This window comes from Capra hircus, chromosome 10 (assembly GCF_001704415.2).
Source record: "Capra hircus breed San Clemente chromosome 10, ASM170441v1, whole genome shotgun sequence".
NCBI classification, from domain to species: domain Eukaryota; kingdom Metazoa; phylum Chordata; class Mammalia; order Artiodactyla; family Bovidae; genus Capra; species Capra hircus.
Window position 1 is genome coordinate 2,366,951 of NC_030817.1, and position 27,486 is coordinate 2,394,436.

The 27,486-nt window shown below is 51.2% G+C and overlaps 1 protein-coding gene across 4 annotated transcripts in view; it reads left to right on the forward strand.

Annotated features, from left to right (window-relative positions):
* FOXN3 (forkhead box N3) overlaps positions 1 to 27,486 on the forward strand; it is a 448,726-nt gene that overhangs the window by 414,133 nt on the left and 7,107 nt on the right. For all 4 annotated transcript variants that reach the window (XM_018053854.1, XM_018053856.1, XM_018053855.1 and 1 more), the window contains one exon: positions 8,372 to 8,477. In XM_018053854.1, the coding sequence (XP_017909343.1) occupies positions 8,372 to 8,477 (106 nt within the window). The remainder of the gene's footprint in view (positions 1 to 8,371; positions 8,478 to 27,486) is intronic.

The window sequence follows — 27,486 nt, forward strand, 5'->3', positions numbered from 1 at the left end:
TTTGTATTCACCTTCCTGTCTGACCCCAAGCCTCATCAGATCCCCTGGAAATCCAGCGAGGGCATAGTCAGTGGGTGAGAAGCCCCCAAGATTGGAGCAGGGCCGTTGGAAGGAGGTGAGTGTACACTGAGCGTCCGCTCCTGCACTTGGGGGCCCCAGGAACCCCTGTCAACCTCCTAAGAAGCGCAGTCAGAGGCTTCTGTCCCGACGCCAGGACTCTCTACAGCAGCTCTTCTGTGCTTTGCTCCCCCTTTGCCTCCCGACCTGATGTTTCTTGTCTGGGATGAGAGGCAGGACCTCACCTCCCAAAGGGAGACCGTCCCAGACATACAGCGCAGAAGCCGCTATGCCCGCCCCTGCCGGCTTTGCCCAAAGCCTGGAAACAGTGGGAGGTGACCCCTTAGTCACTTTGTCCACCTGATGCAAAGAGCTGACACACTGGAAAAGACCCTGATGCTGGGAAAGATTTCGGCCGGGAGGAAAAGGGGACGACAGAGGAGGTTGGATGGCATCACCGGCTCCATGGACATGAGTTTGGGTAATCTCTGGGAGTCGGTGATAGGTAGGGAGGCCTGGAGTGCTGCAGTCCATGGGGTTGCAGGGAGTCAGACATGATTGAGTAACTGAACTGAACTGACCTGATCCCTTAGCCAAAAGACTCAAAGGCAGCAGACACCAGGGCGCTGGTGGGGAATGGGCAGCCTGCCTCAGGGTGTGTGTGCACGCGTGTCGCCCGGGTTTGGGGTCCTGCCTTCCTGCTCCCCACACAGGCCCGTGGCCGTCTGTTACTGGAGCCTCATCCTCGTGGGCTGCTGTCGACAGCCTCCCATGTTCACTGCCCGGGCTGAGCAACGCCCCGTGTCAGCGGGGCCCCACCCTGTCCGTCTGCCCCTGGCGCTGCGCAGCAGGCAGAGGACGGCCTGGGCAGTTTAAGGTCTCGCCTTTGTCCTGGCCCTTCTGGAGGCCCCAGGTGGCAGCCGCTGAGGTCCTGCGCTCTCATCCTTCCTGCGGGCAGACTGGCCGCAGGCTGGGAGTTGGTTAGGTGCTAGCAAGGAGCCATCTCCAGAAGGTGGCAGAACCCCGGTCAGGAGGAGGCCCCCCTCCTGCCCCGGGGATGCCCACTGCACCTATGCCCCTTAGCTCCCTCCCTGCACGCTGACGCTTCACTTCCGCGGGGCAGCTGAGCGCGCCGAGCTCATCAGAACCTCAGCCTGCAGCGTTGTCTCCCCCGCAGCCCCAGCGGGAACATTCTTTTTGGCTCGGTCCGTTCGCGGCGTGGGGAGCCTTCCACAAGGCGTGCCATCACGTCTCAGGGGCTCTGCGGGACACGGCTTGCAGAAAAATCCAGGCAGGACACCGTTGCCTCGTCGTCTCCTGAGCTTCTAGTCGAATCCATCCGCATCCCTCTCCCCTGCCAAAAAAAAAAGTATGGCTCTGTAGATTAATTCTAACTTCTCGATTCTAATTAAGGCATCCTAGGTGGCTCCAGCGATAAAGAGTCGGCCTGCAAAATGTAATCAGTATTATTTTACGGTGTTAATGAAATATTTTACATCCTCTTCTTCATATTGAGTCTTTGAAATCCAGTGTGCTTAGAACATGGCTCGTCTGAATTCCACGTCTCACCCGCTCTAGAGTGGCCACACTCGTTCTGTCGGCTGGCACAGGGGCAAAGAATCCATCTGCCAGTGCAGGCGGCAGAAGAGACTCATGCTTGGTCCCGGCAGGAAGATCCCCCGGAGGAGGAAACAGCAACCCACGCCGGTGTTCTTGCCTGGGAAATCCCACTGACAGAGGAGCCTGGTGGGCTACAGTCCATGGGGTTGCGAAGAGTCAGCTCTGAGCCCGCACACACACTGCGAGTGCACACACGCACATACACACTCACACTCGCACACACACACACACGCACGCACGCGCACACACGCACACTCACGCACACGCACACACTCACCCACACACGCACGCACTCGCACATGCGCACACTCACACACACTCACATCTGCTCTAGATTTCTGCTCCACTACCTGCTCTACAGTTCTCTGACAAGCCTTGTGAGTCACCTTTGACCCCAGTAGAGGGATTGTTATTAAGTCAGAAGAAGTCTGAGCACCATTACTCATCTTCAAATGAAGTGAAAGTTGCTCAGTCATGTCGGATTGTTTTTGACCCCGAGGAGTATGCAGTCCATGGACTGCTCCAGGCCAGAATATTGGCGTGAGTAGCGCTTCCCTTTGCCAGGGGATCTTCCTGACCCAGAGATCGAACCCAGGTCTCCCTCCTGCATGGCAGGCGGATTCTTTACCCACTGAGCTACCAGGGAAGCCCACTCATCTTCAAAGGCTGACATCATGCTGGGTTGGAATGTTCCCAGAAAGAAGCTCTAGATAAACAGAACAACAGAATGGGGTGGGGGTGGGAGTGGGGGGCGGGAGGCGGAGGTCCTCAGCCCCCCTCCCCCCAGAGCTGGAATGGTTGTAGAGGCACCAGGAAGCGGGCTCCCTCCTCTCAGCCCTCCCCACATCCTTGCAAGGAAGCGGGCGGAAGGGCCAGTCCTAGGAAAGGGAAGGATTATCGAATCACCTGCTGGTCAGCTTATGGCCTCTGCTAGCTTAGCCTGGGCTGCTCTCCAACGCAGCAGTCGGAGCTCAGAGGTTAATTTTAGAAGCTGCGAAAATCAAGGAAACAGAATGTGGGGAGGGGAGCTGGGGAAGCCGGGGCGGGCGGAGCACGGAGGAAAGCTTCTCCTGTGCCTCCCACTGTTTTTATTTCGGGTTCTGGAAGTGATCACATTTGGATCACAGTGAACGGTGCTGCTTGATTTGATTCTCTGTGTGTGTGAGGGCTGCTTTCTTGATGGATAAAAGTTGAGGGTCAGTGCTTAACGCAAAGTGCTGATGTCCTCAGCACCTTGTCCCAGGATTTGAGAGTCTCAGACGTACATCTTCTCTCCTAGGAGAGCCGACTTAAAAAGCAGTTTCTGCTGGGGAAGAGTTGATCCGCAATGCTAGACTCCGGCGCACAGCAAACTGGCTCAGTTGTACCACAAATGCGTCTGTTCTTTTCCAGGTTCTTTTCCCATGTAGGTTATTAGAGTATTGAGTAGACTTCCATGTGAAGAGCTAAGTACTTAAGTGATGTAGCAGGAAAGGATGATGCTGGCGGGGAGGGTGCTTTTTCTTCTTCTGTTTTTAGTTGATTTAGTGAGAAGCCACAAATCTGAATATCCAGTTTCTTATGACCTCTTCTCTAGCTGGAGCCCAGGTTTAATTTCAGCAGGTTGGGTAGGCGCCCTGGGTTTACGTGTGTTGATACACATCAGGGAAAACACAGAGGAAGTGGAAGGGAAGGAGATGCGCTGAGAAGCGAAGGGCCAGGGGCACTGACCCCGTCTCCAGATCCGGACTCAAAAAGTCATGGCTCGGGGACTTGGGAATGCCTTTCTCAGCCGTGTTAGGCCGGCCGGGATTCATCTCTCAGAAGCCACATTCTAGACACCTGGGTGTGGGGACAGAAGGGAGAAAAGGGTGGGAGCAGTTACGAGTCACCGGCCGCGTGGGCAGAGAGGGGCACGTCCACCCCCCATGAGGAGCTGCCTGCAGCGGCACTGGGAAGCCGGGCTTGGCGGGGGCAGCCTCCTGCAGCAGCTCCTGTGAGAGTGCGCGCCGGGGTCCGAGGGAGAGCCTCAAGTGCACGCCAGCGGGGTCAGCAGGTTCCAGAAACTGCTCGGGGAAGGCCTTCTCATGCTGCAGGGAAACCGTCCGTGAGAGTCTCTGTGAAGTGCATTCACCAGGAAGATGTCTTCGTGGGTGCATGCAGAGTTCGTGAAGTGAAAGTCGCTCAGTTATATCCGACTCTTTGCGACCCCATGGACTATACAGTCCGTGGAATTCTCCAGGCCAGAACACTGGAGTGGGTAGCCTATCCCTTCTCCAGGAGATCTTCCCAACCCAGGAATCAAACCAGGGTCTCCTGCATTGCAGGCAGATTCTTTACCAGCTGAGCCACAAGAAAAGCCCAGGAATACTGGAGTGGGTACCCTTTCCCTTCTCCAGCAGATCTCCCCAAGAATTGAGCTGGGGTCTCCCGCATTGCAGGTGGATTCTTTCCCGGCTGAGCCAGCAGGGAAGCAGAGTTAGGGAGAGCTGCCAAAAGCCTGATAGACTGAAAGACTCTCTGCGTGTCCTGACCCCGTAAATCCTGTGCCTGAGAGATGATGAGTGAGAGGGCGCCGGCGAGGTGCGGTGCGTTGGCGGAAGGGTGAACCCGGTGATCCTGGTGACGGTGGGTGGGCCAGCCGCTGAGCTAGCAGCTCCTGTGCTTTGTCTCGTTTTATCTTCAAAACGGTGCTCTGAGGTACTCTCATGCCTCCTTTATAGGCGAGCAAACAGGCACAGAAGGCTAAGGCACTTGCCCAGAGCCACTGGGCTGGTGGTGGGGCAAGACTTTGGACAGAGGCCATGTGGCCCCAAGTGTGTACTCGTGACCACCAAGAGGCTCCTTCCCTGGCGCTTAATGAGACAGGGAGTCCAGCGAGCAGTGTCCAGTAGCTGCTTGGGGAGGGCTGACCTCCTCTCTCCGTCTCCTTGACGCCGGGTGAGCCGCTGGTGATCGCAGGCTCCAGCCACTCGGGCAGAGGGCTCCGGGTACAGGCAGGGCTGCGTCTCCTCTGACGGCCGGATGACTGCAGGGCTGTGCCAGGCCGGGGGGCTCCCTAGTCTTGCCTGGTCTTTGCCGCAGGACTGTAGGTGCTCTGGGTGTTTCGCCACAGGAGTGACTCTGAAGTGATTTGCACACGGGGAACGGAAGTGCCATGAGCCCAGTGGCTGCTCTTCCGGCTGAGCGTGTGACCCGGACAATGGCCAGGGGCTTCCGACCCCATCCAGCTTTGTCTCATCCTGTTCTCGAGGGCCGCTGCAGGGCGCCTCTGGGGGTGCTGAGCACATGGGTGATGCTGAGATTGAAGACCGGCATCTCTTTTCAGAACAGCCGTGCCTTTCTTCAGTTAAACCTCTAAATACTCCGAGAGGTCAATACTGGGACCTCTTCTTACTTAAGGAGCACATCAGAAGACACAGGCAGTAGAGGACGCTGGCGGGACACAGAGGCAAGTCGTGCGACCCCAGAGTCTGGCTCTCAGCCGCCAGGCTAGAGACCACCTCCCTGCTCACAGCCCTTCACTGGTTTTCCCGGTATCCATAGTGAAAGTGAAGGATTAGTTGCTCAGTCGTGTCCGACTCTTTGCGACCCCATCCATGGACTATAGCCCACCGGGCTCCTCTGTCCATGGGGTTCTCCAGGCAAGAATACCAGAGGGGGTTGCCATTCTCTTCTCCAGGGGATCTTCCCAACCCAGGGATCGAAGCCGGGTCTCCTGCATTGCAGGTGAATTCTCTACTGTCTGAGCCACCAGGAGTGAAGTGTAAAGATGCATCTCATTCCTGCTAGGGTGATATGCTTTGTCAAAATTACTTTTTAGTTCTTACGCACATTATGCTTTTCATCACTTCCAGACCTGGTGTGTGCCTTTGAATACTAGCGTCCCCAGCACTTCCTGCAGGAAGGCCTCCCAGATGGCCTTTGTTTGGGGTTAGCTGTCTCCACCCTGCATGCCCGCAGGCCCGCTGGCCTCGCGCTTGCTATAGTGCGTTTTCATCGTCTCTTCGCTTGTCTGCCTGTCCCACCTAGCTGGGGGGACCCTGTGTCCTCTTCATCTAATGTGTGGACAGGTACTTGGTAATTCAATCCATTAACTGATACAGCCTATACATGAGACTGTAGTCATTCTTACTGATGAGAATTATAACTGTGGTATAGACTTTGAATATTGAAGTTGTTTGGGGGCGTACTGTTCTGTCAGGTTTGCTTGATGTTCTAGATGAGACCCCTGGTGACTGACACATTAAATACTGGCCATTCTGAAGAGATTCTGCACAGCAAAATGGTTGGAAAAAACGCTTTCCCACAATCCCCGAAGCAGAGGGGGATTTATTACCAAAAATAACCTCCACCTGAAGCATCCGTCTGTGAACACCAGAGTCCTCCTGGTTTCTACGTATGTCTGTCCTCTGGAATTACTGGGATTTTCCCTCCGGTATTTTCTTCCAGAAGTTCTGTGACTTTAGTCCTTACATGTAGCTCCATGATCATTCCTCGTTAGTTTTCCTATTTGGTATGAGGTCGGGACCAAGGTTCATTTCTGTCTCATTGTTCTAACCCTTCTTCCCCCCATTGTCTGCGTATTTGTCAAAAATCAGTTGGCCACATACACGTGAGTCTCTTTCTTGGATTCTCTTTTGTTCCATAGGTCTATAGGTCGGCACTTACATGTATACCATGCTGTCTTGTAGCTTTATATAAAGCTGTTTGGTAATTTGGGCAGATTTAAATTCCAGACACTCTGCTAGAGTCCAGAGAACTCATCAGCTAAGCACACCGTGATAATTAGTTGCAATGTCATATCCTAACAGGTTTCATGCTTTTAAGGTGCCTGGTGAGTCCCCCACCTCAGATGACCTAATATCTGAAATCAGGCTGATTGTTAAGTGACGGGTAGAAGCCCCTGGTCTCGTTCAGCCTGCCTGCGTGATTAAATATGGGAGCAGATGGGGGTCCTCGAGCCCGAGCTGCGCTAGTAGTGACGACTTCAGGCACCACTCTCCGTTTGTCTCTTATCCCACCTTTTGCACAGCCTAGTAACGGGCACCTTACGCTGACCTGGATGAGACGTGGCAGAGGATACGAGCAGGAGCTCCCCAGGGAATCTGTCTACAACTTTATCCCACGTTCCAGAGCAGACGTTCGTCCAACGTGAAAGACCCGACTTAAGGTTTAGCGTATTTACATAAACCTGCTCTTAGAGACCTGAAATTACAGGAGTTAAAAAGTATGCACCGTGTCTTTTGGGAAGCCTACTTGTTCCACACAAATAATATCGGCTTTAAAAACTTAATATCCAGGGACTTCCTTGGTGGCCCACTGTTTAAGATTTTGCCTTCCAATGCAGTGGGTACGGGTTAGACCCCTATTTGGGAGCTAAGATCCCTCATGTCTGGCAGCTGAAACAACCAAAAACGTTTAAAAGAGTCCACATCAAAAAAAAAATCTATAAAAAGATTGATTGATTTTTAAAAAACTTAATATTTAGAGAGGTTTTCGTTTTTGAAGGTATGATTTCGTAGACTCTTTTTGGTTAGGTCTGTGTTTGAGAAAAGCACGATCTGTCCACCCTGCCCTTGGGTGAGTCTGGGCCAAGGGCTGGGGACTCAAGGATGCTAGAGATGGAAAGGGTCTTCGAGAACACTGTACAGAGAAGGAAAAGTAGATTCCATGAGCTCCCACAAAGTCCCACGAGAAGAACAGGTTAAAGCCCAGGTGTACAAGCCCTCTGTCAGAGTGTTCCCACGGGAGGCATGCCTGGCCCCCTAGACAGACACGTGGAGGCGTGTTGATGGTGCTGGAAGAACGTTAGCGTGAGCCAGAAGAAACTGCTGTTCGGGAGGCCAAAAAAGATCGGCTCTCGGGAGTTGCTTCTGGTCCCCCTGTTCTGTAAAAACTCAGATCCGTGTGAGGCCACTGTGAGTTCCACACAGCATGGGCGGCGTCTGATGGCCCCTGACGAGGAGGTTGGCTCGGGAGTGACGCGGGGCTGAGCGTGTCTAGGAGACCACGGGACGTCTGCTCAGAGGGAGCTCCGGGGCAGGGGGCGGGCGGGCTGTCAGCGCGGCCGCGAGCTTCTGAGACGGGGCCGCCTCCGACAGCCCTGCACACCGCGCCGAGACGGGCGTGGGGACGCTCGCGGGGTGTTGTGAGCGCCGAGGAGCCGAGGAGCTTGTAAAGTCGGCTCTGCTGTTCTTCTGGCTGGTTTGGTTTTTTTCCCCTTCCTGGATTAAGGACTCTTAGAAAGATGTTCCCAGTTCTGACTGTGGCCGGAGAAGCGTGAGGAAAATGATTTGTTTGCTCAAGATGACGTCAGGTTCTTGAGACCAAAAGGGTCTGCCTAGAGATAAAAGCTTATATGTAATTAATGCAGGAAGTAATATTTGCAGCCCACTTTTCTTTTTTAACCAAGGCATCAATAATAAGCTATGGGTTTGACTTGACTAACTAAATCTCTCTCTTGAGGTGTGGTATCTTTCTCTTTCTGTCTTGCTCTCTTGATATTCTTTTTGTATCTGTCACCATATGTGTGTGTGTGTCTGTGTGTGTGTGTGTGTGTGTGTCTGTGTCTGTCTGCTTGCTCTCTGTACCTGTGAGTATCTCTTCTTCCTCTCCCTGTCTCCCTCTCTCTCTCTGGTGTATCCAGAATTTCTGACTCGGAACAGAAGTCTGCACAGCGGGATTCACGTGTGGTGTCTCTTTGCTTTTCCAGTTCCTCCAGGAGTGATACAGAACGGAACGCGGGTTCTGAGCCGAGGCCTGTTCCCCGGGGTCCGGCCGTTGCCAGTCACGCCCATTGGGATGACAGCGGCTGTGAGGTAAGGGGCCCTGCTGGGCAAAGACCCCCTGAGCAGCGGGAAGAGCGCTGTGCGTCCCACGGGGCCACCTGGGGGCTGGGGACCAGCCTCTGTGTGATCAGGGCGGAAATAGCTTGGGTGTCTGAAGGTGTTAAAGGAGCTCCCGAGGACCCAGTCCAGGTGCCGGCTTCTCCTTCTCAGGCTGTCAAATTACCCTGGTCTCTTTGCAGATGTGATGAAGCAGAATGGCAGTGAAGCTGCTCTGTTCTGAGAAGGTGGGGTGACGTGAGCAGAAGGAAATGGTGGGCAGGGCAGGCATTAGATTCTGGGCTAACTGGTCAACCGCCAGACCCAGCCCTGTCACTTGGGCATGTCTGACCTCTGTGGGTTGGCTCCCTCATCCGTGAAGCTCCTCTGCCTCCTGGGAAGGCTTGCAATGAAATGTGCAAAATAGCAGGTGGGAAAAGCGCTCCGGTGAGCGGTCTGTAAATACCAGGTCGCACCAGCCCCCGACTCCCAATATCAGCTCAGCGGCCGAACCTCATGGACTCTTCCTTGGGAAGTTTCTTTCCTCCACCCTTCTCAGCTCCTCTGCCGGCCCCAGGGGAGGGCCCATCGCTTGCACGGAAGGGAGTGCCTCCCCCCTGCCCACCCCCGCCCTCCCGACAGCCGTCGCCAGGCTGGTTTCCTAAAACGTGCCTCCCCAGCTGTTTGCAGAAGCGTCCCCGTGACTCCCGCCGTCTCACCCTGACGCCCCGCTGGCGCTCCCGTCTCCTCCAGCCAGATTTGTTCTCCAGACGATGCAGGGTTGGCCCATCTTGTTCTGCAGTTTCCTCTGTGCAGACTCCCTCCGCCTCCACCTGGAGAGCAGTACCTCCTTCTCGGCTCGTCACAAAAATGGTCCCTTCCCCAGGCTTTTCTGAACAGTCCTCTGAGTCGGCCTCAGAGTAGTTCTCTTTTCTTGGCACGAGTAACCCCGTGCTTTGGGCGTGGCCCTTCGGTGAGTGGCGCTGTGTGTGTCCCGCTCTGTCCTCTGTGGTTTGCTTGCTGAGGACCAGGGCTGGGTCTCACTCGCTTGGCTGAGGCCTCGTCGCACGCTCAGTGTTCGGCCCCGATTGCTTGTCAGAAGAGACCTGCCTTGCTGGGCTGTGTCCCTTCACGACACTGCACCCCAGCTTCTTTCCAGCACTTCTGGATCAAGTTCACACTTAAAGGCCATTTCGCTTTCATACTGTTTCATGTTCCAAAGGAAACCATCCCCGGAAGTCTATTAACTGGGGCTTGAGGGAACTGCAGGCTCAGGCTCTGTGATGGGCATTGACCACGTGGAGATTTTCCGCTCACTCATGGTTTTATTTTGTCTTTTGGCTGTGTGTGCGGGATCTTAGTTCTCTGGCCAGGGATCTAACACACTTCTCCTGCGTTGGAAGCTCAGAGTCTTAACCCCTGGACCACCAGGGAAATCCCTCCCTTGTGCCTTTTAACCCTCCCAGCAAACCCAACTGCTTTTGCCAGAGTTGTTCAGATGCTAAATGATGTTCGACTCTTTGCAACCCCATGGACTACAGCATGCCAGGCCTCCCTGTCCATCACCAACTCCCAGAGTTTACTCAAACTCATGTCCATCAAGTTGGTGATGCCATCCAGCCATCTCATCCTCTGTCATCCCCTTCTCTTCCTGCCTTCAATCTTTCCCAGCATTAGGGTCTTTTCCAGTGAATCAGCTCTTCACATCAGGTGGCCAAGGTATTGGAGCTTTAGCATCAGTCCTTCCAATGAATAAGTAAGTAAGTGTTAGTCACTCAATCGTGCCTAACTCTTTGCGACCCCATGGACTGTAGCCCACCAGGCTCCTCTGTCCATCAGACTTTCCAGGCAAGGATACTGGAGTGGGTTGCCATTTCCTTCTCCAGGGGGTCTTCCCAACCCGGAGATCAAACCCAGGTCTCCTGCACTGCAGACAGACAGATTCTTTACTGACTGAGCTACAAGGGAGGCCATGAATAGTCAGGGTTGATTTCCTTTAGGAAGGACTGATTGGATTTCCTTGCCGCCCTGTCTTCAGGGCAGATGCTGGTATTGGGAACCCACTAAGGAGGGAAGTTGGTAGGAGTTAGAACAGTAACTGTATGATAAAGCCAGTCATCATTTCTGCTAACCAGACCTGGGGTTACTTTCCAAAAGTGTGGGAATGTTCTTTTTCCGGTGCTTCTCCCATATCTTTCTTAGATATCTTGAGATCAGTAATTTACAATCTTCAGTTCATGAGTGGTAAGCCTCTTCCTTCGAGCCAAAATAGCTATGCCTTGGCCTCACACTGTGAGAGAGACATACTCTGTCTCCTGTTTGTTCTTAAAATCACTTCTGCCTAACCTCCTCATGTGCCTTTCTGGTTGGGAAGGCCGCAGACTCTTCTCACACGCCGTAAAGATCTCCTTCCATGTGCAGACACTAAGCGTAGACTTCAGTTTACTGTCCTCAGCATCTTTTCAGTGCCTTTTTAAGCAAACGGAGTTCCCCCTGTGACTCCAGCCATTCCCTGGGAGAAGGGAAGAGCCAGGCAGAGGGAAAGGAGGCCTAAGACAGACCTGGCTTTCGGCAGGAGCTGCCTCCTCATTTTATTAGCCTCACGACATATGTGATTGCTGACTTTTGGTGATTAGTACCCTCTAGAGGTATTATTTAAAATATTAGTTTTTTTAACTGGTTATATTTCGGTTAGAAGGTAACAGAGCACTGTTGTTGTTCACTTGCTAAGTCGTGTCTGACTCTTTGTGATTCCCATGCACTGCGGCCCACCAGGCCTCCGTTTCCCTCACCATCTCCTGGAATTCGCCCAAGTTCATGTCCATTGAATTGGTGATGTTATCGGTAGCACTGCAGCAAGACGATGATAACTTATTTGTGGTCAAAGAGTTGCTACTCAGCCGTCCCAGCCAACACCTCACTTAGGCTCCTGCTGCAGTGAAAGGCCACAAGCAGGTTCCGGGGCCAGACGTGTGTGTCTGTCAGGTCCAGCTGGGAGAGAGAAGCCACACTGGGGGCTCGAACAGGGAGACTTCAAAATAAAGAATCATTAGCCAGGTAGAGAGTTATTAGCCAGGCGGCTGGAAGAGAACTCGGGGTGTTAAGGAGGGAACAAACAACTGCAGTCCAGTGAGGTCTGAATGTTGCCCCTCGAGGCTGGGTCTCAGAGCTCCGAGGAGCGGCCGGGGGCCAGGATCCAGGCCTCTTAGGAGGAGTCTCTGAGCTCAGAGGAGGGACCGGTGGAAGGCCCAGCCGGGTCTCTAGGGAGAAGGCTCCTTCTGGTGCACACGCCTCTCTGGGCACAGGAAGAGGTGGGGCCTGCAGGCACTGGAGGAATCACAGACTCGGTTCCGTGGCTACTGTAGGGTTGACTACTGCTTCAGCGGAGAGAGGCATGGCTGGTGGGTTGCAGAAATGGGGCACAGGGGAGGGGTCACAGCCCTTCCCCCACCCCACCCAAGACTCGGGAGGGCAGAGCCAGGTGGGCTTGGACAGGTGGCCTGGCACGGAGTGCCGCGGGCAGCCTGGGGCCCGGGCCCTGCAGCTCTGCGCGCCCGTCCTCCAGAAGCACACGGCCCAGAGCAGCGAGCCTCCCCGGAGGTCCGAGCAGAATCCTCTCGGTAAAACGTACAGCCGCAGTGTGTAGAGACAAGCTCCATTTGCACAAACAGAAAACCACGGTGTGTTACCCATTATCCCAATACCAGCTCTGCGCTTTCCACCCCAGTTTTAAGAGACTTCAGGGAGAGGAAGGCTCCAGAAGGTCAGGGACCCTCGCTTATAATACCTTTTCCTTCCTTATGGCCTAAGTGCCTGGCAAATAGGTGGCGCGTCACCTTCAGGAAAAATGAACATAAACATGACCATGTGGGTATTTGCAGGAGGCTGTGTAAAGCCCACTGAGGACTGTTCAGTGGAGAGGGAAAATCCTGTTTTGCGCTTTCAGGTTCATTGTAATTGAAATTTCTTTTTCTTTTTTAATTTGGCCATGTGTCAGCTGAACCTAGATTCAGCTGAGGTTAAAGGGCAAACAGCCCAGCAGAGATAAGAACCGCAGCAGGCGTCCTCTGCCAGACCACGTGGCGGTGACCAGGGGTCCCTGAGGGGCTCCCGCCGCCCCATCCGCGCAGCGGGGGCTGGCAGGAGGGCCAGGGGTCGTTAGCACCCCCCGGAGACCTGTTTGCTACCCTGCTTTGTGTGACAGGTTTTCTGTGTGAGTCTAAGCAACTTCTCAAGTGAAAATATCTGTCTTTCGGGGATGTGTTGGGTTTTTTTTTTTTTTTCTCCCCTCTGCTGAGTGCCAAAGGCCACGTTTGTTTGTCTTAACTCTGAAACCGTTATTGACGTAGGTGAAGTGTTACTTTTATTAGCCGATCACTACACAGCTTGTATTTGCTGGGTTCCTTTGCATGTAATTATGATGTGAAATCTCCTTGTAAGAGTATCTGTCAATAGTGTAATTGACTTTACGGTGTTGACTTTTTACTCAATAACCTCAGGGATCGGCCCATCCTTAGACATCGGAAACCCAGTTATTTTTAAATTTGCCTAGGCGGGGAATCCTTGAGACACATTATCCTCAAAGAAACTGGTCCCACTTCTCCAAGCTTTATGCGTGTGTCTTCTGCTGCCTCTCCAGTGAAATCCCTTGCAGAGAATACCTTTGAATGGGAGAGTTATAGCCCCAGAAGAACTGTTTCTGGATCTCTTGGGAAACGGAGCATAAGATTTCCTCCATTCGTGAACTTCTCAACTGCAGGCCACAGCAGCTCCCCTCGGCCTGGGCCACCTGTGTGCACGGCTTAGGACTCTCTGACCCTAAGTGACCTCTCAGGTGCCAAGGAACTGTGAATGTCAAGGCTTGCCGGAGGATTGAGCGAGAGCTGGTGGGCGTGCCCTCCTTCATGTGCCGGACCGTGCTGTGCTCGCTCAGCTCCAGCTCTTCACAACCCCAGGGGCTGAAGCCCACCGGGCTCCTCTGTCCGTGGGATTTTCCAGGCAAAAATTCTGGAGTGGGTAGCCATTTCCTCCTCCAGAGGACCTTCCCAACCTCGGGACTGAACCCACATCCCCTGCATCACAGGCAGATTCTTTCTGCTGAGCCATCGGAGAAGCCTTCCGCATGTCAAGAGAGCTCAGAAATTGCACACGTGAACTTGGGAACCAGGTTTCCTGGGTCCATAGCCTGTAACTATGGGGTCTTGGGCCAGGCTTCTCAGAAGAAAACCAGCACCTCCCTTAGGAGTTACTAGGATTTAATACACAGTTACATACCTGGCACAGAGAAAACAGTACCCAAGTGTTCATAAATGGGAAAGGGCTTTTCTCCAAAGGTGCACAAAGGGTACATAGAACACGCAATCAGCACACAGAAAAATGCTCAGCATCACTAATCGCTAGGGAAATGCAGACCAAGACTATAGTGAGACAGTGCGTCACCCTCCTTAGGATGGCACTAGCAAGAAAACAGAAAGTAGTAAGTGTTGACAAGGTTATGGCAAAATTGGAACCCTTGAGCACAGTCAGTGGGAGCGTAAGGTGGTGCAGCCACTGTGGAAAAGAGTATGGCAGGTCCCTTGGGCTGCAGGGAGATCAACCCGTCCATCCTAAAGGAGGCCAGCCCTGGGTGTTCATTGGAAGGACTGATGCTGAAGCTGAAGCTCCAATACTCTGGCCACCTGACGCGAAGAGTTGACTCATTTGAAAAGACCCTGATGCTGGGAGGGATTGGGGGCAGGAGGAGAAGGGAACAACAGAGGATGAGATGGCTGGATGGCATCACCGCCTCAATGGACATGAGTTTGAGTAAACCTCGGGAGTTGGGGATGGACATGGAGGCCTGGCGTGCTGCAGTCCACGGGGTCACAAAGAGTCGGACACGACTGAGCGTCTGAACTGAACTGGAGACCTGTCAGCAACCCAGGCGTCCATCAGTAGATGAGCAAACAAGCAAGATGTGAAGTGTGTACACACGGTGGAATATTCAGCCTTGAGCAGAAGGAAGTTCTGATCCATGCTGCAGTACGGGTGTACTTTGAGGACATTTAAGTGAGATAAGCTACTCATAAAAAGACAAATACTGTGTGACCCCACTTAAATGAGCAGTCCTGTTTATGGAGATGGAGCATAGGATGGTGGTTGCCAGTGACTGTGCAGAGAGGGAACGGGGGTCATTGTTTACTGGGGACGAGTCACAGTTTTACGGGATGAAGGGTTCTAGAGATGGATGGCGGGACATCGGCACGTTATGTGTATTTAATACCACTAAGCCGTGTGCTTAACAAAGGTTTAGTTTTGTTTTTGGTAAGTTTTTTTTTTTTAATGTTTGTGTATTTTATTACAATTGTTTAAAGCGTAAAAGAAAATGAAATGTATGGAGAGCTTTATGATTCATCTACCTGCCCCCTACGCACCTTCCCACATCTCCTCTCTGAGTGCCTGAAGCTCAGTCCCAAACCCCAGGAAAGGCTTAGATTGAGTTTGCGGGCCACCTTCAGGGCAGTGCACACTTGTAGCAAAGCCCGGGTTTTAAGGAGTTGTGACAGTAGTCCAAACCATGTGTTAGTCGCTCAGTCGTGTCCAACTCGTGACCTATGGACTGTAGCCCACCAGGCTCCTCTGTCCATGGGATTTTCCAGGCAAGAATACTGAAGTGGATAGCCATTCCCTTCTCCAGGGGGTATTCCCGACCCACGGATTAAACCTGGGTCTCCCATACTACAGGCAGATTCTGTACCATCTGAGCCAGCAGGGAAGCCCCAGTCTAAACCATAGCATGTTATAAAATTACAAGAAAGTTTCATTTGATCACCACCTTAGGCTGCTGAATATTTTTTGGAGCTTTAAGGACCTCACGTGAAAATGCAGTACCCCTGAAACAGGAAGCAAGTCAGGAATTAATGGTTCTATTGTCATGAAGAATTAATGGTTCTGTTGTTGGAGAAGGCAATGGCACCCCAGTCCAGTACTCTTGCTGGAAAATCCCATGGACAGAGGAGCTTGGAAGGTTGCAGTCCATGGGGTCGCTAAGAGTCAGACATGACTGAGCGACTTCACTTTCACGCATTGGAGAAGGAAATGGCAACCCACTCCAGTGCTCTTGCCTAGAGAATCCCAGGGATGGGGGAGCCTGGTGGGCTGCCGTCTGTGGGGTCGCACAAAGTCGGACACGACTGAGGCGACTTAGCAGCAGCAGCATTGTCATACGAAGCATTAATACTTAAGGTCCTGTCAAAATAAAGTCACCAGGAAAATGCATCCATCAGCTTCAGATCTGCTCCTGGTCACTGTCTTTGTCTCTCCCTTGGAGGACACGTTTGTCACAGGAGTTCAGGCAGCCTGTAACCTTCAGTTTGAAGATAGGGTGGGGCCCGGTGATATCACTGGAAGGAAAGTTTGCCACTGATCTGTTTTTGTTTTAATTTAAAAACCAAGTACCTGTCGGCTTTCATCTTTGGAGACCATGGTCTTGGAAGGCAGTTCTGGAACTCCGCATCAGGTTATGCCTGTGGTGGGAAGGAGAGGAGTGGTAAGGAGAGGAGGAAGTGGTAAAGGGGCAGGGGGAAACAACGCCAGGGGGTGAAGGATGCGCGTGAGCTCCCTCTGGGCCCCCAGCTCCGCTTCTGTCTCCACTTCTGGCTCTCCTGGTCCAGAAATCGCAACAGTGACCAGCAAATTCACTGTGTGATGTTTGAGCCACGCTCTGCGGCTGCTCCTCGTGTTTCAAACCGGTGGCGTTGGTTAAGGCCTTTGAAAGTCCTGGCAGCTTTTCCTACTGTATGTAAAAAGTCCTCTGCACTCCTGATGGTGCTGGACGCGAAATGATTCACGGAGGAGAGTTCCAGGCTCGTTCCTGCAGTGATCTGTGATCACGTAGAACAGTATATGATCGCAGAACGCAGATAAGGAGTCGCAGCTGTCTCAGTCTTCTAAGGGGACCCCTTGCAGCTCACGGGAGGAAACCGTGCCCCTTCCTGCCCCCAACGTGGAGACGACCACTGAGGCGAAACTCCTGGCATTGTTGAACCCATGTGCTTCCCAGGAAGGGCTACACAGCAGGAGGAGGCGTCAGAGGCCCCCGCAGCTGCTAAAGATAACCACAATCCCAAATTCTGTATGTACTGTTCCTGGGCTTTTAGAAGTGTTTTTGATGTCCCTAAGGAACACGTTTAATTTTGCTTGGTGTGAATTTTCTCTGTTAATATCTGGAATGGTACTTTATATCTTCTTTTCTGACTTGCTGCTTGCCCTCTTTACTCATCACAGAGTTTATTTGGTTTGCTTCATGCACTTGTAACTGATGGTGTTTTCGTGCCTATATAACATGCCACTGTGTGGCTGTGCCAGTTTTTTTTTTAAGGTATTTGAAGTGTTTGTCGTTACTTGCTTTTACAGAGGTGCCATGGGGATTCCTGTCCATGCCTCCAGTTTCACCTAAGATGCATGTTCGGTGTGGGAGTTTTTGGTTTGTACAGGGTTAACGTGCTCAGGTTGTCTTCTGAAGTGCTGGTATCCCTGTATACGCCTCCCAGCGGAGCATGGTGCTTCCCCCTCCTTGGCGTCTTCACCGACATGTGGAGTCAGCATCCTGCGCAATTTCAGCCGGTCTGGCGGCTATGCAGCAGTATCTTGCAGCGTTTCAGTTTCCGTTTTCCCTTCTTACTGCGGAGGTTGCGCCGTTCTCCATTTGTTTAACTGGCGGCTTGAATGTGCTCTTTATGGACTGCCTGCTCAAGTTCATTCCTCTTTCTATCAGCGTGTTTTCTTTTCTTCTTATCTTTGTAGCACTTCTTTGTATATTCTGGGTAATAACCCTTTATTGACTATCTTGTTGTTGAGTCACTCTTTGCGACCCCGTGGACTGCAGCATGCCAGGCTTCCCTGTCCTTCACTATCTCCCGGAGTTTGTTCAAACTCATGTCCATCAAGTCAGTGACGCCATCCAGCCGTCTCATCCTCTGTCGTCCCCTTCTCCTCCTGCCTTCAGTCTTTCCCAGCATCAGGGTCTTTTCCAGTGAGTTGGCTCTTCGCATCAGGTGGTCAAAGTATTGGAGTTTCAGCTTCAGCATCAGTCTTCCCAATGAATATTCAGGACTGATTTCCATTAGGAGGGACTGGTTGGATCTCGCAAGAGTCTTCTCCAGCGCTAAAATTTGGAAGTACTACAGCACCTCAGTTCTTCAGCACTCGGCCTTTTGTATGGTCCAGCTCTCACATCTGTCCACGGCTGTACGAGCTTTGTTAGCAAAGTGACGCCCCTCCTTTGTAATATGCTGTTAGTAACCGAATGTGCTGCTAATAACTTTTCTAAGTTTGTGGATGGTCATTTCACTGTCCGTAGTAATGTCTTCTGATGAACAGAAGCTCTTAATTTTCATGCACAGTAATCACTTTGTAATGAAATCTAGTGTCTTTAAAAAGTCCCTACTCTGAGATTATATGGTCTCCTGTAGTTTTTTTCTAAAAGATTAAAAAAATTTTTTTTCTATATTATTTAAATACTATAATCCATCTGGAGTTAATTATTTGTATATTGATTTTTTTCAGGCAACCTCACTAAATAAACTGACTTAGTAAATTTACTAATCTATCTATAGATTCCTCTGTGTATAAAATCAGATAAATAACAGTGAGGCTTTTTCTTACATCCTGTCCTGTTTTTCCCGCCCTATTAGAGTTAGAGCCTCTGAGTAAAAGTAATGATAACAGACGTCTTTACATCTTTTCATCCCTTCTTACCTCTGTTATCTGGCTGCGTCCGACCTTAGTTGAGGCACACAGGCTCTCTAGGTGTGGCTCCAGAGCGTGCAGGCTCAGTGATTGCCATGTAGGGGCTCGGTTGCTCCATGGCTCGTGGCACCCAAGTTCCCTGACTGAGGACAGAGCCCACATCTGCCGCACTGCAGGAGGGACTCTTAATTCCTGAACCGCCACCAAAGCCCCCGTGTTGTTTCTTATTTTAAAGAGTGCTGTGTTATTGAAGAACAACCGATGGACTGTTTATTATCGGTCTTTTAGGAAATATACCTTATCGTTACAAAAATATTTCTTCTATATTTGGCTTGCAGTGGTAGTTTATCGTAAATGATGCTGAATTTCATCCAAGAAATGTTTACATCATTTAGCAGAACTGTAAATTTTTTTCTCATTGTTTTACATGGTGGTGGTTACATGATAAATTCCTAATTTTAAATAAAACCTACATTTCTAATGTACTGGTGATACATTTTTTATGTATCGCTAACGTTGGAGAATCCCAGGAATGGGGGAGCCTGGTGGGCTGCCGTCTGTGGGGTCACACAGAGTAGGACACGACTGAAGTGACTTAGCAGCAGCAGCAGCCGCGTTGGCACACCAGCATCTCCTCCGTGAATCTTTGCATATCTGCCTATATCCATGTTTCTCTGGTGCTGCCTTTATCTAGGTTTAGCCAGGGTTACATTATTCTCACATGAGGCATTAGAGACTATTCGCTCTTAGATTCCCTGAGTTTAGGTGAGATTGAAACTAATCTGTTGCTTGACGTTTGGTGGAACTTACTTACAAAACACTGCAGAGCTGGTGTTTTATTTGTGGGATGATTTTTAACTATTGAGTGGATTTCTTTAATTCTTATGGTATAACTTCTTTTTCATTTCTTTTTAAATTCATTTTGGTAACTGTAGGGATTTGTCTATATCACCTGCTTTCAAAAATGTGGCATAAAGTTATTTATAATATCTGTCATCTTTTCAATGTCTTTTGTAGTTGCATCCCTCTAATTTCTTATTTCATTTTATTACCTCTCTTTTCGATTAACCTTAACACACGTAGTGTTTTTTCATAGAAGAATCAACTTTGGAGCTTTTTTAAATTATTATAATTACCTCTATTTTGTGTCTCTTCTCTACATCATTGATTTCTGCTAGTTTCTTTATACTTCCCTTTCTTTCTTTGGGTTTATTCTTTTTTGTTGTGGTGATCTGAATTGGATACTTTTATTTTAAACTTTTATTTTATATAAAAGGTTAAGGTTACACTCTTCTTCAAACCTATGCTTAGTTGTAGCCCTAAATTTTGGTGCCTTTCATTCTCTTTATTGCTACAAGTTCAAAGTATTTACTAATTTTCATCTTGCTTTCTTCTTTCACCCATAGGTGTTTTTAGACGTGTGTTATTAAATTTTCAAACCTATGAGGAGGTGTTTTTTGCTTATTTTTGTTTTTAGTTACATCATTAATTATTAATTACAGTGCATCGTGGTCAGAAGATTCATCTGTAAGATACTGCTATTTGAAGTCTGTGGAGACTTGCTATGTGGTCTCGTAGTTTATACCGGTTTTTATTATAAATATTTGCTGTGTGCTTGAAAGTCACATACCTTATCTGTTATGAGCACATGTTCTGTGTATGTCCACGAGTTCAAATCTACGTATGAGCCGTGTCTGGGGGAGAAGGGAGAAAGCGGAGAGGTGTGGGTTTGGCCATTTATTCCTGCAGCTCTTCCAGTCTGGGTGTATTTTGAAGCAATCTTCCTGGAGGTCTCCACGTTTAGAACAGTTGTGCATTCCTGGTGATTGAACCTTTCTGAATATTTCATGACTCTCTCTCTCTATGGTAACGGTTTTTGCCTTAAAGTCTGTCGTGTCTGGTTTAGTGTAGCTGCATCAGCATGGCGCCATGGTTCTCCTCCTTTTACTTTTAACCTTCCTCAGTCGTCATGTTTTAGGTCATCTCTTGTAAATGGCACATGACTTTTCTTTTAAAGTCTGCCTTGATGGTCTTTACCTCTCAATGGAGGTACTAGCCTATTTTAAATGACATGTGGGTTCGTTTCTACCATCTCAGTTTGCCTTTTTTGCAAACTTTGTTGGCCCGCCTCCCATGTTCCTCCCTGACGCTGCTGTGTTTTCATTGCTGCACCTGCTTTGGGCCGTGCTGTGTGCTCCCTGCTGTGGGCTTTGTCTGGGTGTTGAGAGCGGGGCGGCTCTCTCGCTGTGCACACAGGCTCCTCGCTGCTGTGTCTTCTCTTGCTCTGGATCGTGAGCCCTGCACAGGCCCAGTATCTGTGGCCCACGGGCTTAGCTGCTCCAAGGCCCGTGGGGTCTTCTGGACCAGGGATCGAGCCCGTGTCTCCTGCACTGGTGGGCAGATTCTCTCCCACTGAGCCCCAGGGAAGCCCACTGACATTGTTGTGCAGCGACCGCGATTCTCCTACTTGCCATCCCTTCTAATGGTCTGTAAGTTACATGGACCTTTCTGTTCTTTCGGTGTCGATCCTGGAATTTTCAGCATGGATATTTCAAAACGTGCAGAGTCAGTCAGCACTGTTACCCTCCTGCTCAGTCCGAGGCCTCCGGAACGCTCTGGCTTCTGTTCTCTCCGCCTCCCAGATGACCTGCTGCGTTTTTCTGGGACCTGAGCTCTATTTCATATTTCAGTTTCTTTAAGTCAGTTATTATCATTGGTCCAGCTTCCCTGGTAGCTCAGACGGTGAAGCGTCTGTCTACAATGTGGGAGACCTGGGTTCAAGCCCTGGGTTGGGAAGATCCCCTGGAGGAGGAAATGGCAATCCACTCCAGTACTATTGCCCGGAAAATCCCATGGACACAGGAGACTGGTAGGCTACAGTCTATGGGGTCACAAAGAGTCAGACACGACTGAGCAACTTCCATATCCATAGGTTCTGCATCCATGGATTCAGTCAACTGCTGATAGAAAATATTAAGAAATAAAAAGGATTCCAGAAAGTTCTAAAAGTCAGAACTTATTTGCCCTGTGCACTAGCCATTGCTTGCATAGCGTTTATCCATACATTGTATTAGGCATTACAAGTAATCCTGAGATGATTTAAAATGTCCTGTAGGACATGCCTCGGTTCTAAGCAAATAGTGTACCATTTTGTAAAAGGGACTTGAGTGTTCACAGATTTTGATACCTGTGGGGACCTGGAACCAAAGCCCCCACAGACACCAGGGGACAGCTTCGTGTCACCAAGGGTCACCACTTGAGTACGTTTCCTTTGCTCAGCATTTTTTCTCTCTTGCGTCTCAGACCTCTCTTGCTTTGGGCTTTTGTTTAACTTTTATTTTCTGTTGGACTACAGCTGATCTGCAGCGTCGGTCAGTCCCAGGCGTGCAGCAGAATGGCCCAGTCACCCAGCGCGTGTGCTCATGCTGCTTCAGATTCTCTCCCGCCTAGGCTCTCATTCACAGAGTCCTGGCTCTCCAGTAGGTCCTCGTGGAGTCTCTATTTTATATGCAGACGTGTGTGCATTTAGTCCCAGCCTTACCCCTGTGCTAAGCACAAGTTTGTCTTCTCTTTTTTCCTGAAGAATACTCTTAAGAAGTTCCTATTGTTGAGTATCTGCTTTCAATCAAAGTCTTGACTTTTTTGTCTGAAAATATTTTTATTTTGCCTCCTTTCTTGTCGTTGCTGTTGTTCAGTTGCTGAGTCATGTCCGACTCTGTGACCCCGTGGGCTGAGTGAGGCACGCGGGGCTCCCTGTCCCTCACTGGCTCCCCCGTGGGCTGAGTGAGGCACGCGGGGCTCCCTGTCCCTCACTGGCTCCCCCGTGGGCTGAGTGAGGCACGTGGGGCTCCCTGTCCCTCACTGGCTCCCCCGTGGGCTGAGTGAGGCACGCGGGGCTCCCTGTCCCTCACTGGCTCCCCCGTGGACTGAGTGAGGCACGCGGGGCTCCCCTGTCCTTCACTGGCTCCCGGGTTTGCTCAAGTTCACATCCATGGAGTCGGTGATGCTGTGTAACCATCCCATCCTCTGCCGCCCTCGTCTCCGTTTGCCTTCAGCCCCTCGCTGGGCCTTTGTTCTCGGATGATAGTATTGTAGTTGGACGGGTACTTTTTCCTCTCTCTTTTTGAGGTTACTGGTCTACCTCGTCTGAGTCACTGGTTTTATCTTAACTCCTCCTCCTCGTTAGGGGCCGTGTCTCCTTTCTCGCACTTCTAAACCTGTGTGTGTCTGTGTGTGTGTGAGTGTGTGTGTGTGTCTGTGTGTGTGTCTGTCTGTCTGTGATGACTTAGTCAATCTGGGTGTGTGTGTGTCTGTGTGTGTCTGTCTGTGATGACTTAGTCTATCTGGGTGTGTGTGTGTGTGTGTGTCTGTGATGACTTAGTCTATCTGGGTGTGCGTTTCTCTGTATCCTCCATGGGACTTGTTGGCTTTCTGGATCTGAAGACTGGTAACTTTCATAACAGCTGAAGACCCTCAGCCGTCCGCTGCTCTGGGATTGGTGCCCCCGCGTTTCTCCGCTTCCCCGGGCGTCCAGCTGCATCTGTGTTGGGCGCCTTGCGCTCTGCGCCGCCCAGCCTCTCTTCCACGTCTCCCATCTCTTTCTCTCTCTCTGCTGCATTTCCTATCGTGTCTTTAGATCCATCTTTCAATTGACTAATGTTTTGTTTTCCACAACTCAATTGCATTGCGTTTTTTAATTTCAGGAATTATATTCTTCAGCTCTGGAAATTCTGCTTGAGGCATCCCCAGATCAACCAAGTCTGCCTGGTTTTAGTAATCCAGTGTTTCTAATATTTGCCAATTCCCTCTTTTATTTTATTTTTTTGGTACATACGTTACATTCTTTGTCTAATTATTGCAGTATTTTCAGACTTTACAGTTCAGATTCTATGGGGTTTTTTTTCTTTTTTCTGTTTTCTCTTACAGTGGCTTATTTCTTTTGTATTTAATTATTTCTTTTTTTTTTAATTGTGAACCTGCATTCTTTAAAGTCTTACATGTGAGAGTTCTTCGGGATTTGAAGTGCGTTCTTCCAAAAGGGTCTGTGTTTCCTCTAGGAGGCGCCACTGGGCACTTTAAACTGAATATAGCTTGGGGTCTGTTGGTCCACATGATAGAATTCTGGCCTCACACCCACAAGACTTCAGACTCGTGGCTTAAAACTCTCAAGGGAGGCTTTTCTTGTCTCCAGTTCCATCTGGAGCTGAGGTCAGGTTGGCCTTTATCCCCCTGTCTGCCACTGATTCCCTAGGATCTCACTGAAGGCCTCATCATTCACGGGTCCCCGCATTCCACGTGGCGTTTTCACGTTTATACGTTCCTAGTGGGCTATTTGGTGATTTTAGGTTATGAGCTCCTACTTGGTCCAGCTTGATACACAGGCATCCTGATGGCCTTGGCGTGGGTTGCTGTCTTCAGGAGAGTTTTCGCTTTGTGAGCTTGTGCTGGGAGCCTGGGCAGCAATGTGTCTGAGGGCACTGTAACCCCCCGAGGGGCCTCAGCAACCCAGGAGCTGCCTGAGCTTCCCCCTGCAGCGCCCTCCCCGCAAGTCTGGGCTCCTGTCCCAGGGCTGGAGGCTGCATTTGCTCCACAAAGCCCTGCCTTCCTTACATGCCTGCTGCTCACATTTCAGATTTTGTCTTTTTTTTTTTTTTTAAGATTTTCATCTGTGTGTGTGTGAAGTTCTTTTGGTCTGTGTGTGTTTACATGGATCTCCAAGATTCCCCTTATTTTCCAAGAAACCCAGCAATGACTAAAAACACATCGCTGTCCTTCACCCAAGGTCTTTTGTATGGTAGTTGGAAGAATGCCTTCCGAATATCTTTCCTTCCACCAGCTGGGAACGGAAGCGTCTGGTCACCTCTCATCCTCTGTGTCTTTCTACCTGTGGTCTGTTTTGGACAAAAGCTCTGCACAGCGAGCACTGCTTCTGTAATCCTCTTAACCCCACCTGCTTCTCTTCACACTTGGCAAAAGAGCAGAGTTCTCAAGTAAACCCCTAAGAAGGATGGCTTCGCCCTACATGCTCCCCTGCCGGTTGAAAGCCATCAGTTCCAGAGAGAACCCTAGTGCACAGGTGGGAGGGTGGGGTGACGACACGCAGAGGCGCTGTGTAATGGAACAAATCGTGCGCGAGTCCAGAGTCAGCAAGATGGCCGTGTCTGACCGGAAGCCATCCCTGAACTTGTGGGTGGCGAGGAGTGCACTTCTCACCCTGAACTAATGTGATTTCTCAACTTCCATATTGAGTATTTCCTACCGATTTGACAAGAGGATTAATACCAGGTTTTTACTTGAGATGAATAACACATGGTTCTGTGGGGTCCCAGTGAAGTCAGGTGGCTTTAATTTATGCTAACGTGATCGTCGTGAGTACCGTTACTTAGAAAATGAAGCTGGAAAATGGCAGGCGCTGCAGACGTATCCCACGTTCATTTTGATGAACAGTATTCAAGGGGGTGGTTAGAAGTTCTTCCTCTCCCAACATAGCGCACCCAGCCCGCCTGCGCTCTTCTGTGTGAAGTAGTTGGCGTCCTGCAATGACAGACCCTGCGGCAGAAGTCACACTGGTCAGTGCAGCCGGCCCACCCCCACCTTGAGCAGCGCTGCTTCGAGTGATTCATATTTGAAGGAGCTTGTCGCTTCCTGCTGAGTTTGTGTGTAATAATAAACTCTCAGAGAAAGCTAACTGCATCACGTGAGAGGAAGATGCATTTATATTCCAACTCTAGCTCCCTGAAGTTCCCTCTGTGCGCCCGTTTTCATCCAGAGGCATCGTCAGCGTGCTGGTTTCCTGCCTCCGTCACAGGAAGCTCCCTTCCCGGGGAGGCCGGGGACACGCTGCAGTCTCCTGTTTGAGCCATCTTTGAGGACCAGCAGGGTCGCCCCGAATCAGTCACAGGGTTCCCTGAGTTTGTTCTGTCTGTCTGTCTGTGAGGTGGTGGAGTGGGGCTGGGGTTGCGGGGCGTGGATCTTGGGACCCTGCCCCGCCCCGCCTCGAATCCACGGGCTCGGGAAGTGGTGTGCTTCTTTCTTTTGCTTCGCTTCCTGTGATGCCTTCAGGAAGGTCTCCATGCGCTGCTCTCGTGCTTGCATATATATATATTTTTTTAAGTATATTTGATTTACAGTGCTGTGTTAATTACTGCTGCTAAGTCGCTTCAGTCGTGTCCGAGTCTGTGCAACCCCATGGACCGCAGCCCACCAGGCTCCTCCGTCCATGGGGTTTTCCAGGCGAGAGCCCTGGAGCGGCTGCCATTGCCTTCTCCGGTGGTGATCACTCCTGTATAGCAAAGTGATTCATTTATACACATATATGTGTTCAGTTGCTTCAGTCCTGTCCAATTCTTTGCGACCCCGTGGACTGTATCCCACCAGGCTCCTCCATCCATGGGATTCTCCAGGCCAGAATACTGGAGTGGATCGCTATTCCCTTCTCCAGAGAATCTTCCTGACCCAGGGATCGAACCTGGGTCCCCTGCATGGCGGGCAGATTCTTGACCACTGAGCCACCTGGGAAGCCCTGTACAAGCATTTATATATTTATATATACACACATTCTTCTTTTTGCTATTCTTTTCCATTATGGCCTAGGCTTGTTTTGTCCTTGAAAGAAGGAGAGAGAAAGAAGCTCTCGGGTTCAGAACCCCGCCTCTTGTATGGATGGAGTGAGACGCAGCAGCCACTTTCTTTCTGGTGCGTTTCTCCGTCTCTACCCGACACCCCAGACCTTTTACTTGAAAGAAGGGTCAGCCTGTGGGAAAGGAGGAGCACAGGGACCAGCACGTACACCTTCACCGGGACACACGAAGAGTTCGCCTTTTGCTCTGCTTGCCTTTTCCTTGACTCCTTTGCTCCCAGAATCCTCTCCCTCTCCACGGCACCGCCCTGCCCTTCCCCGGGGCCACCTCCTCAGGGAGTGTCCGAGAAGGCCCCCCACCCAGTCCACCCGCTCTCTGCTGCACAATCCCACCTGCTCTGGCGCTTGCTCAGTGCCTCCCATGTGGGTCCCCTCCCTGCCCGGCACCATGCTAGGCCCTGAGGACATCCCAGGGGCCAGGCCCTGCCTTGTGGGCTGACCCTCGCATGGGAACCATCACACAGTCCGTGGTGATGGTGGGAGGTGCCAGCCATGGAGGGAATTCGGGGTGCTGACAGTTGGGGCAGTTGGGACAGGTCCCAAGATCCCAAGATCCACGATCCCAAGATCTAGAAACATTTCCAGGCTCTCGCCTGGAAAACCCCATGGACGGAGGAGCCTGGTGGGCTGCGGTCCATGGGGTTGCACACCAGTCCGTGGTGATGGTGGGAGGTGCCAGCCATGGAGGGAATTCGGGGTGCTGACAGTTGGGGCAGTTGGGACAGGTGTACCCACGATCCCAAGATCTAGAAACATTTTCACTGGTAGGCGAGCTAGTGGGAAAGGGGGCCAACCTGGTGCAGCAGAAAGTCCCCCCCCCCCACTGCCCAGAACCCCCAGCCCCCACACCCACGGCCATACGCCATGTCCCCCACAGGCCTCCGTGCCCTCTCTCTGCCCCCTGCAGCCATAAGTGACCCCCTCCCTGAGTGTTCCTCCCCAGTTGCCTCACTGCTGGCCCCTCCTGTGCGCCAGGCAGACGGGATCCACGCCTGTCCACACAGCGTGTGGCCGAACCCCATGGAGGCATCGCGGTCCTCGCTGGTCCAGACACCAGCCGGCGGTCACCCGCATTCCATAGCCCCGTGAAGCAGGGAGGGGCGGGGGGTGCAGACACTGTGTCCCTCTTGCCAAAAAGAAAGCACAAGGGAGGTCCGCTCCCTGCTGGGACGTACGGGCATGACAGCATGCTCGGAGTGTGACGGTCCTGTTGGGTTCTGGTGGGGACACGTAGGTGACCTGCTTACAGTGCAGATCAGAAAAGAGGAAGAGTCGGTCTGGTGGTGTAGCTGAGCGCTCGAGAGCCAGGCTTTGCTTCCCATCCCTGCTCTTTTGATGAGCTGTGCGGCTCTAAGTTAATCACCAAACTTGCCCAGACCTCGCCTCTAGCATCGATAGAATAAGGGTGCTAATAGACCCACTTTATAGAGTTGAATGCGATCTCTGCAGGTACACAAGGCGCCTGGCAGGTGGTCAGCTTAGTAGATGGTAGCTTGTTGGTGTCGTAGCTGTGTAACCATGACTTGCTCCCCTGAGCATCTGTGAGCATCCTTGTGAGTGTCTGGATCTCATGCCGCCTGGCCTGTCCACCCCTGGGACCCCCACCCTAGGGCCGCGCACCCTGAGGGGTGTGCC